At 36.7% G+C, this 18,934-nt stretch overlaps 1 protein-coding gene across 4 annotated transcripts in view; it reads right to left on the bottom strand.

Moving 5' to 3' along the window:
- NUCB2 (nucleobindin 2) overlaps positions 1–18,934 on the bottom strand; it is a 49,340-nt gene that overhangs the window by 4,814 nt on the left and 25,592 nt on the right. For 2 of the 4 annotated variants that reach the window (XR_009520395.1, XM_060018565.1), the window contains exons 6-13: positions 15,123–15,226; positions 14,120–14,305; positions 13,833–13,923; positions 13,184–13,242; positions 12,994–13,086; positions 11,700–11,789; positions 960–1,130; positions 593–674 (exon numbers count right to left, since the gene is read on the bottom strand). Coding sequence is in view for 3 of the 4 variants with exons in the window: in XM_060018565.1 (XP_059874548.1) it covers positions 593–674; positions 960–1,130; positions 11,700–11,789; positions 12,994–13,086; positions 13,184–13,242; positions 13,833–13,923; positions 14,120–14,305; positions 15,123–15,226 (876 nt within the window). In the remaining variant the exon portion in view is untranslated. Of the gene's footprint in view, positions 1–4; positions 171–584; positions 675–959; positions 1,131–11,699; positions 11,790–12,993; positions 13,087–13,183; positions 13,243–13,832; positions 13,924–14,119; positions 14,306–15,122; positions 15,227–18,934 lie in introns of those variants that run through there. The other 2 variants (XM_060018563.1, XM_060018566.1) reach the window with 2 other exon arrangements.

Genomic DNA, 18,934 nt, shown 5'->3' with positions numbered 1-18,934 from the left:
TGTCCAAAAAAAAAAAAAATACGTTCTCATTTAAAAAGTATCTTCCTTTATTCCATATATGCTTTAAAATATTTACTGAGCAGAGGAAAAGGAAGGGAGGTAAAAAGATGACACACATGATGATGTAACAATTTTATTCTAAGTTCTGGCGGACTTTGGACTTTAAATGCCTGTTCAAAAAAAAAAAAAAGCCCTCATTTTAAAGGTATCTTCCTTTATTCTGAATATTCTTTTATACTTAGATATACTGAGTATTTGCTTTTTAACTATGTTTAGTTAATCACTGATTACAATTAAAAAACATATTCTGTGATAGTATCAATAACTGATTAGGAAGAATTATGAATAATACTGAAAAAAATCATTTCACCATGCATATGGCTATCAAATTATATAGCTTTTGAAATGTACTGATGTATACAAATTTGAGAGGCTTTTTCATTTTTCTGTAACACAAATTGCTCTATTTCCACAAATAAACAGAAAATAGCACAGATATTAATGACTTGAAATTATATTTGTAATAAATGTGAATTTCTATTTATTCAATTTTTTAATTTCCTCAAACAAACAAATAAACAAAATTACATACGTGGCTGGATCTTTGATTCTCCACCAGGCACTGATGGGGAAATTTCTTGTTGTAATTTTTTTTGTTCCATCTGCTGTAAAACCTAGTGAATGGAAAAAGAATGCCTTAAAAGTAAGCGTTATTTGATTTTCTCTGATATGTATGACCATTGACAATGCACAACAAACTGAAAATTGTTTTCCAAAATGGGATATTTACGTTCTATAATTTAGATTAATATTCAACAAGGAAGTTTAAAAAAATGCAGTTTAAAAAATACTAAAATTTAAAATACGACAGCTAATTAAAATATATTACAAAAACACAGGCTTGTAGCAAAGCCCCTAAAATCCTTTTTAATGCCACAAGCCTTTTTACAAAATATCACCTGATGGTATTCCAGCTTCTGAGCCTCAAGTTGGTCATGCTGACGTTGTAGCTCTTCTTTTTGTTTCTGAAGCTCATCTGCCTTTTTCTTAAGTTCAGTTTCTTGTATGGAGATAAGATTTTCATATTCCTTCAGTTCTTCCTCTGTGAAGAACTGTTGTTGATCCAATGTCTAAAAGACAAAGAAATGAGAAAAGAAAAACCTTAGAAAGAAAACAAAAAGGTCTGATTCAGCTTTAAAATTCTATGCTTAGCGAAGTACAAAAGAATATCTATAGTATTATATCTTTTGGGTAAGAAAGAAAGGGAAATAAGAATATACACACTTGCACTTATTTGGGCAAAAGATATAACAGGAAGGAAAATCCAGAAACTAATAAGACTGGTTACCTACAGAGTAAGGGGAGAACTGGGTGGAAAGGACAAAGACAATGTGGGAAAAAAAAAATCACACTCCTTTGAATATGCCTTTTTTTGCACAGATTTGATTGTTGGAAACATATCAATGTTTCACATACTCAAAGAAAAAAAGAAAATAAATAAAAATCCACGAGGACAGAAAACCTCTCCAAATTGAATACAAATAGAAACAAATAATACTTTTATTTTAAGTGAATAAAACAATCCACAGAAGGGGGCAGGAGAAAAGAACTAACCCAAGAAACTTTTTTTTTTTTGCGGTACGCGGGCCTCTCACCGCTGCGGCCTCTCCTGTTGCGGAGCACAGGCTCCGTCCGGACGCGCAGGCTCAGCGGCCATGGCTCACGGGCCCAGCCGCTCCTCCTCCCACACCGGGGCACGAACCCGTGTCCCCTGCATCGGCAGGCGGACTCTCAACCACTACGCCACCAGGGAAGCCCCCCCAGAAACTTTTGATCACAGCATTTGGACTATATGCCCTTAGGCTAAAACAACAAAAAAAACTGTAAAAAATATTAAAGTCTGGCTTTGCAGAGGCATCGATTAGCAATTCTGAAACTCTTCGTACATCTTAGGATTGAACAAATAAATACAATATTATTGTGGAAAATGAGAGCCAGGCTTTGTATGAAATATGGAAAAAGAAAAAGAATGTATTGCAAGTACAAGCGTTAGATTGAAATTTAAGGAGATATCAGTATGAACTCATGAGTTTTAATACCTCTTGATAGCTAAAATATAAAAATGAATATAAATGTATAGATGTGTCTATATACATATGTGCATGCATGCATATATATATATACACATACTATAAATATATATTTTATATATATATATTTTTTTTTAATTCCTCAACTCTGTTACTTGATAAGACCTAGACGCAATGGCACTCCAGTAGCAAGGAGCAAATCCAGTGTCCAGATCCTGGACTGTAATATTGATCTCCACTAAAAGGAACCAGTGCTCCTCAGAAAAATGTCTGAGTCCAGAGGTAGGGCAGAGAAAGAACAAGATGAGCCTTGGACACCTTATTACGCTAAAAAGTAAGGAAGTCCTCAAAGAATGATAGGGACATGCCTGAAGGACACAAAAGCCAGTCTGAGGAAACTCCTACTAGCCAAATCAGGGACAATTTGAGCATTGAAAACAAATGACAGTAAGAATTCAAGTTTACTGAATAAAATAAGAAGCCAAGAGTCTACATTGATATAAACAACTAGAGAAGGGGGAAGGAACAGCTACAGTGGAAAGTCAAAGGGAATATTGGCTTTTTCCACCTACAGCGGAAAGCCAACTAAGGAATGATGATTAGAAAATCACCATTTGTCAACAGTCACAGTAACAATTTATTCTGGCTAGATTCATCAATGCATGCTAAACCCCGTAGATAATGAGTCTCAAAGTATATCCCCAAAGAAAATACCTTTTTAAACAGTAGAGCAATCTCATTTTTTATTGGTGGAAATGTAAATTGGTACAATTCTTCTGAAAAGCACTTTTACGAAGTATATCAACAACCTTAAAAATATTCCCTTGGTCCTGGTAATGCTACATTGAGAATTTATCTTAGAAAATAACCCTGAACACATAAAAACTTTATATAAAAATGTGTTTATAGCAGCACTATCTTTTTAAATAACAATAAAAGACTGGAAATAACCTATATGTCTAACCCTCAGAAAACAGTTAAGCACCTCCATAGTTTTTAAAACAATTCTTACAAATAGTATTTGGAAATACTTTTGATATGATGTTGAGTGATTTTTTTTTTAAGCTGACTTCTGATTCTAGCAGTATGGTGGGATAGACAAGATACTTTTCAAATTACAAAAGGTAAAATAGTAATTTTACAGTGGGAAAACCTGGTAGACACCACCTTAACCAAATAAGCAAAGTTAACATTGCCAGTTATGGAAATAATCAGCAGCATATGATTCTTGATATGATGCACTTAGCATCACTTCAGTGATATTCCTATCAAAAGTAGGAATCATAAGGAAACACCAGACAAATTCAAAATGAGGGACATTCTACAAAATAACTGGTCTGTAATTTTTAGAAATATCAATGCTATGAGATACAAAGACTCAGGAACTGTTTCAGATTAAAGTAGACTAGAAAGACATTACAACTAAATCCAATGCATGATCTTGGATTTTCTTTTGCTATAAAGACCAATACAGGAAAAATTGACAAAAATCTCAATAAAATCTAGAGATTAGAGAATAGCATTGTGTGTGTAGCATTGATAATCTTATTGTGATTATGTAAGATAAATCTTTGTTTGCAAAAAATACACACTCAAGTATTTAAGGTTAAAGCAGCATCGTGTGCAACTTACTCTCAAAAATAATTATAGATGTTATATATAAACACACACACACAGATTAAAAATAGAGAAAGAGAGAAAAGGAGGGAGAAAGCAAATGTAGTAAAATGGGAAATCTGGGTGAAAGGTATTCAGGAATTCCTTGTTCATACTTGCAACTTTTTTGTAAATCTGAAATTATGCCGAAGTGAAAAAGGTATATAATTATCTATTGATCCAGTTCACCAGAAGCACTCAAGGGAATTCATGTTCAAATAATCTTAGCATTCTTTTTCTTCACCAATGTCCAGAAATAGTTCAAACGTTAGACAAAAACTTACAACAAAAAAGAAGCTGATTTCTTTAACCTCAAACTAAGATGACCAATCGTCCCAATTTGTCCAGGATTGTCCAGGTTGTAACACTGAAAAGTTCCGCATCCTGGGAAACTCCACAGTCCGGGTAAACCAGGACAGTTGGCCACCCTATCTCAAACTAATTTAAAAGGTAATATTTTTATTTTATATAGGAAAGGACAATGTTCTTTTTTTTTTTAACATCTTTATTGGAGTATAATTGCTTTACAATGGTGTGTTATTTTCTGCTTTATAACAAAGTGAATCAGCTATACATATACATATATCTCCATATCTCCTCCCTCTTGTGTCTCCCTACCACCCTCCCTATCCCAGCCCTCTAGCACCGAGCTGATCTCCCTGTGCTATGCGGCTGCTTCCCACTAGCTATCTATTTTACATTTGGTAGTGTATATATGTCTACGTCACTCTCTCACTTCGTCCCAGCTTACTCTTCCCCCACCCCCGTGTCCTCAAGTCCATTCTCTACGTCTGTGTCTTTATTCCTGTCCTGCCCCTGGGTTCTTCAGAACCATATATATTTTTTTTAGATTCCACATATGTGTGTTAGCATACGGTATATGTTTTTCTCTTTCTTAGTTCACTCTGTATGACAGACTCTAGGTCCATCCACCTCACTACAAATAACTCAATTTCGTTTCCTTTTATGGCTGAGTAATATTCCATTGTATATATGTGCCACATCTTATTTATCCATTCATTTGTCAATAGACACTTAGGTTGCTTCCATGTCCTGGCTGTTGTAAATAGAGCTGCAAAGAATATTGTGGTACATGACTCTTTTTGAATTATGGTTTTCTCAGGGTATATGTCTAGTAGTGGGATTGCTGGGTCTTATGGTATTTCTTTTTTTTTTTTTTTTTTATGGTATTTCTATTTTTAGTTTTTGAAGGAACCTCCATACTGTTCTCCAAAGTGGCTGTATCAATTTACATTCCCACCAACAGTGCAAGAAGGTTCCCTTTTCTGCACACCCACTCCAGCATTTACTGTTTGTAAATTTTTTGATGATGGCCATTCTGACTGGTGTGAGGTGATACCTCATTATAGTTTTGATTTGCATTTCTCTAATGATTAGTGATGTTGAGCATCCTTTCATGTGTTTGTTGGCAATCTGTATATCTTCTTTGGAGAAATGTCTATTTATGTCTTCTGTCCATGTTTGGATTGGGTTGTTTGTTTTTTTTGATATTGAGCTGCGTGAGCTGCTTGTAAATTTTGGAGATTAATCCTTTGTCAGTTGCTTCATTTGCAAACATTTTCTCCCATTCTGAGGGCTGTCTTTCGTCTTGTTTATGGTTTCCTTTGCTGTGAAAAAGCTTTTAATTTTCATTTAGGTCCCATTTATTTTTGTTTTTATTTCCATTTCTCTAGGAGGTGGGTCAAAAAGGATCTTCCTGTGATTTATGTCATAGTGTGTTCTGCCTATGTTTTCCTCTAAGAGTTTTATAGTACCTGGCCTTACATTTAGGTCTTTAATCCATTTTGAGTTTATTTTTGTGTATGGTGTTAGGGAATATTCTAATGTCATTCTTTTTTTTTTTTTTTTTTGCGGTACACGGGGCTCTCACTGTTGTGGCCTCTCCCCTTAGGGAGCACAGGCCCCAGATGCGCAGGCTCAGCGGCCATGGCTCACGGGCCCAGCCGCTCCGCGGCATGCGGGATCCTCCCGGACCGGGGCATGTTGGCTGTGGGTTTGTAATATATGGCCATTATTATGTTAAGGTAAGTTCCCTCTCTGCTTACTTTCTGGAGGGTTTTTACCATAAATGGGTGTTGAATTTTGTCAAATGCTTTTTCTGCAACTATTGAGATGATCATATGGTTTATCTCCTTCAAGTTGTTAATATATTTTATCACATTGATTGATTTGTGTATATTGAAGAATCCTTGTATTCCGGGGATAAACCCCACTTGATCATGGTGTATGATCCTTTTAATGTGCTGTTGCGTTCTGTTTGCTAGTATTTTGTTGAGGATTTTTGCATCTATGTTCATCAGTGATATTGGCCTGTAGTTTTCTTTCTTTCTGACATCTTTGTCTGGTTTTGATATCAGGGTGATGGTGGCCTCGTAGAATGAGTTTGGGAGTGTTCCTCCCTCTGCTATATTTTGGAAGAGTTTGAGAAGGATAGTTGTTAACTCTTCTCTAAATGTTTGATAGAATTCGCCTGTGAAGCCATCTGGTCTTGGGCTTTTGTTTGTTGGAAGATTTTTAATCACAGCCTCAATTTCAGTGCTTGTGATTGGACTGTTTATATTTTCTATCTTCCTGGTTCAGTCTCGGAAGGTTGTGCTCTTCTAAGAATTTGTCCATTTCTTCCAGGTTGTCCATTTTATTGGCATATAGTTTCTTATAGTAATCTCTCATGATCCTTTCTATTTCTGCAGTGTCAGTTGTTACTTCTCCTTTTTCATTTCTAATTCTATTGATTTGAGTCTTCTCCCTTTTTTTCTTGATGAGTCTGGCTAATGGTTTATCAATTTTGTTTATCTTCTCAAAGAAACAGCTTTTAGTTTTCTTGATCTTTCCTACTGTTTCCTTCATTTCTTTTTCATTTATTTCTGATCTGATGTTTATGATTTCTTTCCTTCTGCTAACTTTGGGTTTTATTGTTATTCTTTCTCGAACTGCTTTAGGTGTAAGGTTAGGTTGCTTTATTTGAGATGTTTCTTGTTTCTTGAGGTAGGATTGTATTGCTATAAACTTCCCTCTTAGAACTGCTTTTGCTGCGTCCCATAGGTTTTGGGTCATCGTGTTTTCATTGTCATTTGTCTCTAGGTATTGTTTGATTTCCTCTTTGATTTCTTCAGTGATATCTTGGTTCTTTAGTAGTGTATTGTTTAGCCTCCATGTGTTTGTACTTTTTACATTTTTTCCTGTAATTGATATCTAGTCTCATAGCATTGTGGTCGGAAAAGATACCTGATACAATTTCAATTTTCTTAAATTTACCAAGGCTTGATTTGTGACCCAAGATATGATCTATCCTGGAGAATGTTCTACGAGCACTGGAGAAGAAAGTGTAATCTGTTGTTTTTGGATGGAATGTCCTATAAATAGTGATTAAGTCCATCTTGTTTAATGTATCATTTCAAGCTTGTGTTTCCTTATTTATTTTCAATTTCGATGATCTGTCCATTGGTGAAAGTGGGGTGTTAAAGCCCCCTACTATGGTGGTGTTACTGTTGATTTCCCCTTTAATGGCTGTTAGCATTTGCCTTATGTATTGAGGTGCTCCTATGTTGGGTGCATAAATATTTACAATTGTTATATCTTCCTCTTGGATTGATCCCTTGATCATTTTGTAGTGTCCCTCTTTGTCTCTTGTAATAGTCTTTATTTTAAGGTCTGTTTTATGACATGAGAATTGCTACTCCAGCTTTCTTTTGATTTCCATTTGCATGGAATATCTTTTACCATCCCTTCACTTTCAGTCTTTATGTGTCCCTAGGTCTGAAGTGGGTCTCTTGTAGACAGCATATATACAGGTCTTGTCTTTGTATCCATTCAGCCAGTCTATGTCTTTTGGTTGGAGCATTTAATCCATTTACGTTTACGGTAGTTTTCAATATGTATGTTCTTATTACCATTTTCTTAATGGTTTTGCGTTTGTTATTGTAGGTCTTTTCCTTCTCTTGTGTTTCCAGCCTAGAGAAGTTCCTTTAGTATTTGTTGTAAAGCTGGTTTGGCGGTGCTGAATTCTCTTAGCTTTTGCTTGTCTGTAAAGGTTTTAATTTCTCCGTCGAATCTGAATGAGTTCCTGGCTGGGTAGCGTAATGTTGGTTGTAGGTTTTTCCCTTTCATCACTTTAAATATGTCCTGCTACTCCCTTCTGGCTTGCAGAGCTCCTCCTTAAAGATCAGCTGTTAACTTTATGGGGATTCCCTTATATGTTATTTGTTGCTTTCCCTTACTGTTTTTAATATTTTTTCTTTGTATTTAAATTTTGATCGTTTGATTAATATGTGTGTTGGCATGTTCCTCCTTGGATTTATCCTGTATTGGACTCTCTGTGCTTCCTGGACTTGATTGACTATTTCCTTTCCCATATTAGGGAAGTTTTCAACTATAATCTCTTCAAATATTTTCTCAGTCCCTTTCTTTTTCTCTTCTTCTACTGGGACCCCTATAATTTGAATGTTAGTGCATTTAATGCCGTCCCAGAGGTTTCTGAGACGGTCCTCAATTGTTTTCATTCTTTTTTCTTTATTCTGCTCTGTGGTAGTTATTTCCGCTATTTTATTTTCCAGGTCACTTATCTGTTCTTCTGCCTCAGTTATTCTGCTACTGATTCCTTCTAGAGAATTTTTTTTTTTTTTTTTTTGCGGTACGCGGGCCTCTCACTGCTGTGGCCTCTCCCATTGCAGAGCACAGGCTCCAGACATGCAGGCTCAGCGGCCATGGCTCACGGGCCCAGCCACTCCATGGCACGTGGGATCCTCCTGGACCGGGGCACGAACCTGTGCCCCCTGCATGAGCAGGTGGACCCTCAACCACTGTGCCACCAGGGAAGCCCCTCTCTAGAGAATTTTTAATTTAAGTTATTTTGTTGTTCATCACTGTTTGTTTTCTCTTCAGTTCTTCTAGGTCCTTGTTAAACGTTTTTGTATTTTCTCCATTCAATTTCCAAGATTTTGGATCATCTTTACTATCATTACTCTGAATTCTTTTTCAGGTAGACTGCCTATTTCCTCTTCATTTGTTTGGTCTGGTGGGTTTTTACCTTGCTCCTTCATCTGCTGTGTGTTTCTCTGTCTTCTCATTTTGCTTAATTCACTGTGTTTGGGGTCTTCTTTTTGCAGGCTGCAGGTTCGTAGTTCCTGTTGTTTTTGGTGTCTGCTCCCAGGAGCTAAGGTTGGTTCAGTGGGTTGTGCAGCCTTTCTGGTCAAGGGAACTGGTGCCTGTGCTCTGGTGGATGAGGCTGGATCTTGCCTTTCTGGTGAGTAGGACGACGTCCGGTGGTGTGTTTTGGGATGTCTGTGACCTTATTATGATTTTAGGCGGCCTCTCTGCTAATGGGTGGGGTTGTGTTCCTGTCTTGTTAGTTGTTTGGCATACAGTGTCCAGAACTGTAGCTTGCTGGTCGTTTAGTGGAGCTGGGTCTTAGCGTTGAGATGGAGATCTCTGGGAGAGTTTTCCCCATTTGGTATTACGTGAAGCCAGGAGGTCTCTGGTGGACCAACTGTCCTGAACTCAGCTCTCCTATCTCAGAGGCACTGGCTTGACACCTGTAGGAAGGAAGGAAGGGAGGGAGGGAGGGAGGAAGGAAGGAAGGAAATAATTAAAATAAAAAATTTTTAAAAATTATTAAAAATAAAATAAATTAGGGCTTCCCTGGTGGCGCAATGGTTGAGAGTCTGCCTGCCGATGCAGGGGACACGGGTTCGTGCCCCGGCCCGGGAAGATCCCACATGCCGCGGAGCGGCTGCGCCCGTGAGCCATGGCCGCTGAGCCTGCGCATCTGGAGCCTGTTGCTCCACAACGGGAGAGGCCACAACAGTGAGAGGCCCGCATACCGCAAAAAAATATTAAATAAATAAAATAAATTAAAAAGTAATTAAAAAAGAAAGAAACAAAGAAGAGAGCAACCAAGCCAAATAACAAATCCACCAATGATAACAAGCAATAAAAACTATACTAAAAAAAACAAACATAAAAAACGGACAGACAGATTATCTAGGACAAATGGTAAAAGCAAAGCTATACAGACAAAGTCACACAAAGAAGCATACACATACACACTCACAAAAAGAGAAAAAGGAAAAAAATATCTATATAAAAAAAAAAGGAAGCGAGCAACCAAATCAATAAACAAATCTACCAATGATAATAAACTCGAATTACTAAACTAAGATAAACATAAAACCAGAAATAAATTAGATGCAGAAAGCAAACCCCAAGTCTACAGTTGCTCCCAAAGTCCACCAGCTCAATTTTAGGATGATTCGTTGTCTATTCAGGTATTCCACAGATGCAGGGTACATCAAGTTGATTGTGGAGATTTAATCCGCTGCTCCTGAGGCTGCTGGGAGAAATTTCCCTTTCTCTTCTTTGTTCACACAGCTCCTAGGGTTCAGCTTTGGATTTGGCCCTGCCTCTGCATGCAGGTCGCCTGAGGGCGTCTGTTCTTTGCCCAGCCAGGATGGGGTTAAAGTAGCAGCTGATTAGGGGGCTCTGGCTCACTCAGGCCGGTGGGGAGGGAGGGGTATGGAATGCGGGGTGAGCCTGCGGCGGCAGAGGCTGACATGACGTTGCAATAGCCTGAGGCATGCTGTGTGTTCTCCTGGGGAAGTTTTCTCTGGATCACCGGACCCTGGCAGTGGCGGGCTGCACAGGCTCCCAGGGTGGTGTGGATAGTGACCTGTGCTTGCACACAGGCCTCTTGGTGGCTGCAGTAGCAGCCTTAGCATTTCATGCCTGTCGCTGGTGTCCACGCTGATAGCTGCGGCATGCACCTGTCGACAATGTTCTTTTTTCAATCTACTTTGTTTGGTACCGCTCAACTATTCTGTTCAAGATGTGTATGCACTCACTTATACACAGTAAACCACGGTATAAATTCAAATACTTTTCAGGAGCAATTTGACAGATATATTTAGAAACTAAAAAATGTTCATAAAACTTGAGAATAGTTCTATTCCTAGGAATTAATCCCAGGGAAATCATCACAGATGCCCCCAAATGCATGAACAAATGGATAGTCATCATCATGTTATTTATCACAGTAAAAAAAAATTAGAATTGACCCATAATGTCTGAATCTGGAAGAAAGGCTATATAAATTATGTTACAACCACACAACTGCATGCTAAGTGGTCATTTTTCAAATCGAGATTTTGAGACATGGCATTGAAATGTTCATGAAATATTGTTATATTTTTAAAAAACAGAATTTCACAAACATACAAAGTCATTTATATAGTGAATATATGAAGCCATTTAAAAAATATATAGATATGAATTTATGTGTATATGTAAGCTAAAAATGGGACAGTATACTATTTATTCACTGTATGCTATATATGCATATACTAAATATACAAACGATTTCCAAACTGGCATAACACAATGCATAATTTAAGTGTCTACCTCCGGATGGTAGAATTACATGTAACCTCTAATTCATACTTTAACTGTATCCATATTTTTAATTTTCAAGAATGAACATATTTTACACATAAAAAAAGTACGATTTTAGGGCTTCCCTGGTGGCACAGTGGTTGAGAGTCCGCCTGCCGATACAGGGGACATGGGTTCGTGCCCCGGTCCGGAAAGATCCCACATGCCGCAGAACGGCTGGGCCCGTGAGCCATGGCCGCTGAGCCTGCGCGTCCGGAGCCTGTGCTCCGCAACGGGAGAGGCCACAACAGTGAGAGCCCCGCGTACCGCAAAAAGAAAAAAAGGACGATTTTAGAAAGACACAATTACATGCAATGTGATTACCAATAGAGATCAATTGTCCCCGCTTTGCAAGAAATCAAGTTCATTATTTTATAGTGAAATTTCATATGAAAAGCCAAGATGGTAAAACTATACATGCAAACATAATGGCGAATAAAAGTTAAAAGCAGAATAGACTGATGTAGAATTTCTTGAACGATACATCCCATTTAACGTAGGTTCTATTACCTCCCAGCTGTCTGGCTCCAAGAATTCCTTTTTTTCTGTAGCTTTCAAAAACTCTTCTAGAGTCACCAATCGGTCTTTGTTAGTATCAACCTGATTAAAGGAAAGTGTACATGTAAAATAAAATAACTCTTTCACATTATTTAGATATTAGAAATTCTTCTAATAGATGCTACTACATAAATATACAGCAATTAGGGCTAGCCTAACATCCAGAGAAACTGAGGGAAAAAATCAAAACAGGACACTCAACATTATCCTAGAATCAGAAAATAGATAACTTTTTCTTCTATATAATTCAAATTTGAAAATAACTGATACCCCCAAAGATCACCAAGTTTGAGTCTGCTGATATGACTGGGTAGACTAGTATTGTTTTCCTTACTCACCACACCTTTCAAAGCCAAGTGCTTGGGCAAGAAAAACAATCTTTCCAGAAAGAAGACTGTTTTAGCCAAGAGTAAAGGAGTTTAAGTAAAAATGCTCTCAACAATGTTTTCCTAAAAACAAACAACTAACTAAATCAAAGCTAAAGTTGACAACCTTTCCAAACCCTGTTTAATGGCTCTTATAGACTATGGCAAATTCAGTTACAAAAGTGAACTCTATGATGGCCAAAGTAACAAATTAATTTGTTACTTGGTAGCCAGCACTCAACAAAAATCCCAATTTACCATAAATAGCTCAAATAACAGGTGAAAATCACTGAAGCAAAACAGTGGGCTTGGGGAATTCCCTGGTGGTCCAGTGGTTAGGACTCTGTGCTTTCACTGCCAAGGGCCCTGGTTCGATCCCTGGTCAGGGAACTAAGATCCCAAAAGCTGATCCCACAAGCCACGTGGTGCAGCCAAAAACAAATAAACAAACAAAACAAAACAACAAAAAAGTGGGCTTAAGTTACCCTGCCTATGATAGCTATTTCAGAGTTTTCAGCTTAGTAATGTGAACAAGAAATAAATACTTGTTGTTATAAACCATTAAGGTATTGAGTTTTTTAATTTCTTAGCAAAAACGAATACAGCATTTACAATATCAAATAATAGACTACATTATTTTTTACTTCTAAAAGAATGCTTTACAGCATTCTTTTATATGCAACAGCATCTTAATATTTTAAAATATTTTAAAGCAGTTACAAAATAATTTTATTTACACTAAGGGAACCTACTGACTGTTCTGGATCAAAAATGCAAAATCCAATTAAATATTATATATATTTATTTTCCATTTTACAATAAGATTTATTGCAAGAACTTGAAAACTCCACAGAAGTAACAGATAAACTTTTCAAACATACCTCATTCATTACATGTTCCCTCATTCTAAGCCTTTCTTCCTCCATTTCTACCATATCATCCTCTTCATTTTTGGGGTCATATACTTTCTCCAACTAAAAAGAAAAATTTAAAACCAACATAAAAGAAAGGAAGATAATAAAAGGAAAAAAGACAGAGCAAAACCACTGAATACTTAATGAACTCATTTACCTCTTTAGTAAATAGGGCTTCTAATTCTTGCTCATCTAGGAAGCCATCACTATTGACATCTAAAGTTTAAAAGTTACAAATGCAAAAACTGATTTTAATGCCTTAGAAAATTGATAGTTAAAATACAACTAATTACTAATGGTTTGCAAAAGTATTACTTAACACGAAGTATCAACATGCTACAGAAAAAGGTATCCTTTTTTATGAAGCCTCAGATCAGTCCAACTGATAACAATTCACTACTTATTCATAATTCAACATATTTATTTAGAAAAATATATATATTAACCAAAATATAAAGTGAAGCAATATGCTATAAGACTAAAAGTAAATTTTAATATTACAGCATAAAGTCCATTAGATATAACCTAGCTAGTCACAGAAATGCCTTCATTTTACAGAGAAACTTGTAATAAGTCATAAAATGACTCAAAAGTAAAAGCAAGTATAAAGACATAGCTACTGACCTAAAGTATTTTATACTGCAGACCAGCAATAAAGACTACTATACTACCCTAGAGGAAAACTCTAAATGTTTACTATCAATAGGACTCGATTAGCAAACCTTGGCAGAAGTCAATTAAGAGTAAAGCATCTATAATTTTTCAAACAAAAGATATAAATATTAATATTGTATCAAATCTGTTACCATGTAATTTGAAAAATGTCTTGGGGTCAAAGTCATTAGGATCCAATCCATCAGTCTCTTCCCACACTTCTTTTAGTTGATCTTTGCTTCCCTGTGAATCAATTTAAAAAAAACCACTCAAGACAAACTATAATCTATGTATATAGGCTCAAAATAAAATATAAAATTGAAAAACTTTGCAGAATTAAGAATCAAGATTTTAAGTACTAATAACTTATAAAATTCTACTATCTGGCACAAAGAAGTATCTTCATCTAACTATGGTTTTACAAAGTCATAATCCTTACTGGATGATTAACTTTGGGATGACTTTCATGCTTTCTCTTCATTTCCTCAAATTTAGATTCTTCTTCTTTTCTCTTTTCTTCATTCAGTGTTTTTAAATATTCTCTCCTTTCATGTTCTTTCATCATTTCATATTTTTTAAATTCTTCATGTCGAGCTTTATCATAGTGTTCCAGATCACTTGTAGCCTATAATGCAATTTTTAAATTAAATAAGAAGATGTGCTTGAAAAATATAAATAAAGGCTTTCTTGCATATAGCATACTCTCTAACAGAAGGTAGCATAGGAGGGCCAAAACATATTTGACTTCTGTTTTAAATTTTACCCTTCTATTTTAGTCATTATTACTCTCAGAGATGTAGGCATTCAAAGAAACTAAAATTTCAAAGATAGCTTCAACTTTAGGAAGTTCCTTATACGCAGTAATATATAAATTTATTTTAAAAAGAAGAAAAAGGAAGGGACTGTATCAAATCTGTACAGTATAGAGAACTAGAACAGTTCCTAACGACTTAACTAAATCTAGTAACACCCAGGCTAGAACATCTAATTTGCTAACTTCATACAGTACAACACGAGAGGTCTACAAATTACAATCTAAAATCCCTGAGGCAGGATGTGTTTAAGAATTTTCTAGATTTTAGAAAAGACATACGGCATATATGCCATATCATTTAACACCCCAGAAGAGTTTGTAATCAAACAGATTAGTACTTCCTTATCAAAATCTATAAATACACTAAGTAAGCTAAATAAAACCTATAAATAGCCTTACTATAATTTAAGCCAGGTTTCCATTTTTATAGTATTTTGGAATTGTTGGCAAGGGATTACAGACCTGTATGTCCACATTATTATCTATACTAATAAGGGTTAAGCTATCTCCCTTTAAAGATATTCTAGAGAGTATGTAAAAGTTATACTACCACGTCATGGAATTTACTTGTCAAATTACAAAACCTCAAAGGCACAACAAAGACAACACATTTTGAAATGAGTCTCACCGCTTTGATTAGCATATCTAAATCTGTAGATTCAAACTTCTCAGGATTCAGGTGATTTAGATGATCAAATTGTTTTAGAAGAGCATGGTGGTCTATGCCTGTATCTGAAAGAAAAAGAGAAAACTGTAAACAATAACTTATTAGAAGCTAGAAACATTAATATAAATAATACATAAGAATAAGCATTCATATTAATTCCTATAGGATTTTATAAGAAAATTCAAAGTTTTAGATTTAAAAGTTCATATTTTCTTTTAGAGTATTGTACATATTGTTATTCTAGTCAAAGGTAATGCCCTTGAATCTAGAATGGAATACAATTTAATGTGTACATTTTAATGTTATTTCAAGAAAGACTAGTTAGCTATCTTTTACAGTATAATTTACAGTAAAAACTTTTTCATTATTGTAAAAGTACCAAATTTCCTACTTTTAATTAAACTCTAATATACTACCCTCACCAAAGGTCTAAGAAGAATTTCTTTCTTTTTTTTTTTGGTTTTTTTTGCTGTATGTGGGCCTCTCACTGTTGTGGCCTCTCCCGTTGCGGAGCACAGGCTCCGGACGCGCAGGCCCAGCGGCCATAGCTCACGGGCCCAGCCGCTCCGCGGCACGTGGGATCTCCCCAGACTGGGGCACGAACCCGTGTCCCCCGCATCGGCAGGCGGACTCTCAACCACTGCGCCACCAGGGAAGCCCTCTTTTTTTTTTATAAGAATTTTTTTTTCTTTTGGCTGCACCGGGTCTTAATTGCAGTATGTGGGATCTTTTATTTGCAGCATGTGGACTTCTTAGTTGCGGCATGTGGATGCTTACTTGCAGCATGTGGGCTTCTTAGTTGTGGCATGCGGACTACTTAGTTGAGGCATGCGGACTTCTTAGCTGCGGCATGCATGCAGGATCTAGTTTCCCGACCAGGGATCGAACCCGGGCCCCCTGCATTGGGAGCACAGAGTCTTACCCACTGGACCACCAGGGAAGTCCTAAGAAGAATTTCTAAAAAGAATTGCTCTAAAATTTATATGAAGGAACTATTTTTATGCTGCTCCAATTAATCCTTTATGGAACAATAAAAATCTAATTCAGTAAATTCAATTGATTATGACTTTTTTTTTTGGCTGCACAGTACAACATATGGGATCTTAGTTCCTCCACCAGGGATCGAACCCTCGCCCCCTACACTGGAAGCACAGAGTCTTAACCACTGGACCGCCAGGGAAGTCCCTGATTATGACTGATTTTTAAAGAAACATCAACAGTTTTCTTTGTAAAGAACTTAAAAAAAAAAAAAAGCTATAGTGTATTGTAGTTGAATGAGTGAAGCAATTCTGGACGATTTCAGTTGTATTATAGAACTGAGCAAAATATGTACATGTGTTGATTTGTTAGAAGTCAGGGTTCTCACTTAGGAAAAAAGAACATACAAACATGAAAATGATGGAAGGCAGGTAAGAAACTTGGGGAAAGGGATGGGAATTAGTGCTAACTGTGTGAACTTATTATTTCTAAACATACATATATAATGTGTACACATATATGCATGTGTATGAATATATATTTATATATGTGTGTGTACATGCATATGTGTATGGACATGCATGTATTTCCTATCTCTGTCCTATGGAAGTGTCAAGAAGAAAATATATCCTAGGAGTACTGAGCACACCTAGTGCCATCTCTTGGTCTGCAACATCATTTCACACTAAAATTAAGAACCAGGAATCCTCAGAGAAATGGCTAATTCCAGGGCTAGGGCAGGGTATAAAGTACAAGATGAGCCTGGAACATATTGTTATGCCAGAAAGTAAGAAACAGCTAAATTTAGTTCAACTAAGCTTTCACTGAATTCTCAGTATGGCCCTGTACTAGAAGTTTTACTTATGAAGAAAAGATCTGTTACAAAACCTAGCCCTAAAGGATACGACCCATCACTGAAATACATGAAAAGACACTTAGCCTCACTCAAAATAAGAGAAATACATATTAAACCTGCACAATTATACCATCTAACAGAGTGGCAAAACTCCTAAAGTTTGATGATACTTATAATTAGCAAGGCTGTGAGAAATTACTGCTGGTGGGAATGGGTATTGATCACCCTCTGTGGAGGTGGCAGTATCTACCAAAATTACAAATACATATATCCTTTGGTTTAACAGTTTCATTGTGGGGAACTTATCCTACAGATAATCTTACATGGATACATAGTGGTATGTGTACATGAGTGTTCACTAGAAATAACCCAAATATCTATCAACAGGGGTCTGGTAAATAAATTATGGTATACCTATATAATGGAAATCTGCGCAGTTGCTAAAAAAAATGATGGTCTCTATGTACTAATACAGAAAAATCTCCAAAATATATTAGTAAAGGAAAAATACAAGCTACAAACGTGTATTGCACGTATCTTTTGTATAAAAGAGAGGAAAAATAAGAACTTTTATTTGTATTTGTTTATATGTGAGTAAAGAAACTCAGGAAGGATGGTATTAGGGGCAGTGGGAACTGATAAAGTACAAAAATGTCATGGAACTTTTTGCTATATACTTTCTTACACTTTTTTTTTTTTCTTTTTTTTGCGGTACGCGGGCCTCTCACTGTTGTGGCCTCTCCCATTGCGGAGCGCAGGCTCCGGACTTGCAGGCTCAGCGGCCATGGCTCACGGGCCCAGCCGCTCCGCGGCATGTGGGATCTTCCAGGACTGGGGCACAACCCGGTGTCCCCTGCATCGGCAGGTGGACTCTCAACCACTGTGCCACCAGGGAAGCCCCTTACACTTTGTTTTTTTAAACCATGTGAATGTATTGCCTACTTTAAAAATTACACACACACCCCGCAAAATTAAGACGCTTTAAGCCCTCCTTCAAATTATCAGAAATTTTAATTCATAAATTTTGAATCAATGAGAAAATACTCATAACTTTTCTAAGCATATAAAACAGTTTACTTTAGATAATGAAATTCAGCCGCTGTCTTGGAATAAAGAAAATGTTGCCAAGATTAAGGGGATGGAAGTTGTCTAAGGGCAAAGAAATCTCAAACCACCTTAGGCCTGGCTTCAAGGATGGAATTACCTTGTGTGTCTGACCAGCTGAAGTAGGATGGTATGAGTTAATTTACCTCTCATTGATATCCTTAGTTGCAGGATAAAGAGTATTTGGTACTTGTTTTCTAAGTCTATTCACCAGCAGAGAGTTTACTGCTCTACACAATTTCTCCAATATGATCCATTGACCAGAGGTACATGTTTAAAATGCAGGAACTTCCCTGGTGATCCACTGGGTAAGACTCCATGCTCCCAATGCAGGGGCCCAGGTTTGATTCCCAGTCGGGGAACTAGATCCTGCATGTATGTTACAACTAAGAGTTTGCATGCAGCAACTAAGAAGCCCGCATGCCACAACTAAGACCCGGCACAGCCAAAATAAAAATAAATAAATAATAAATAACTATTTTAAAAAGATAAAATGCAGATTACTCATCCCTAGAATCAGAGTATCTGGAGGTGAGATCCAGTAATCTGCATTTTTAACTAGCTCCCTAAGGTGATTTTTATGCAATCTGAAGTTTAAGAACTGCTATTCCACCCTTAGTAAGTATTCAGATATTTATTGATGACAATGAACCACCCAGATAACCAACAGATGGGGGCACGTTACAAGGACACAGGAGCCAGACTGAAGGGTCTCCCACTTGCCAAAGCTGGCCCTTGGATTTTGATTCATAATTAGAAAGGCCATTCCAAGACAATAAAGGAATTCACTTATGCTGTCAACTGTTGCTTTTATAGTTTTATTTTCTACACTTAA

Source organism: Delphinus delphis, chromosome 8 (genome assembly GCF_949987515.2).
Source record: "Delphinus delphis chromosome 8, mDelDel1.2, whole genome shotgun sequence".
NCBI lineage: Eukaryota > Metazoa > Chordata > Mammalia > Artiodactyla > Delphinidae > Delphinus > Delphinus delphis.
The sequence above is the reverse complement of the archived record's forward strand: the minus strand, read 5'-3'. Positions and strand labels throughout refer to the sequence as shown.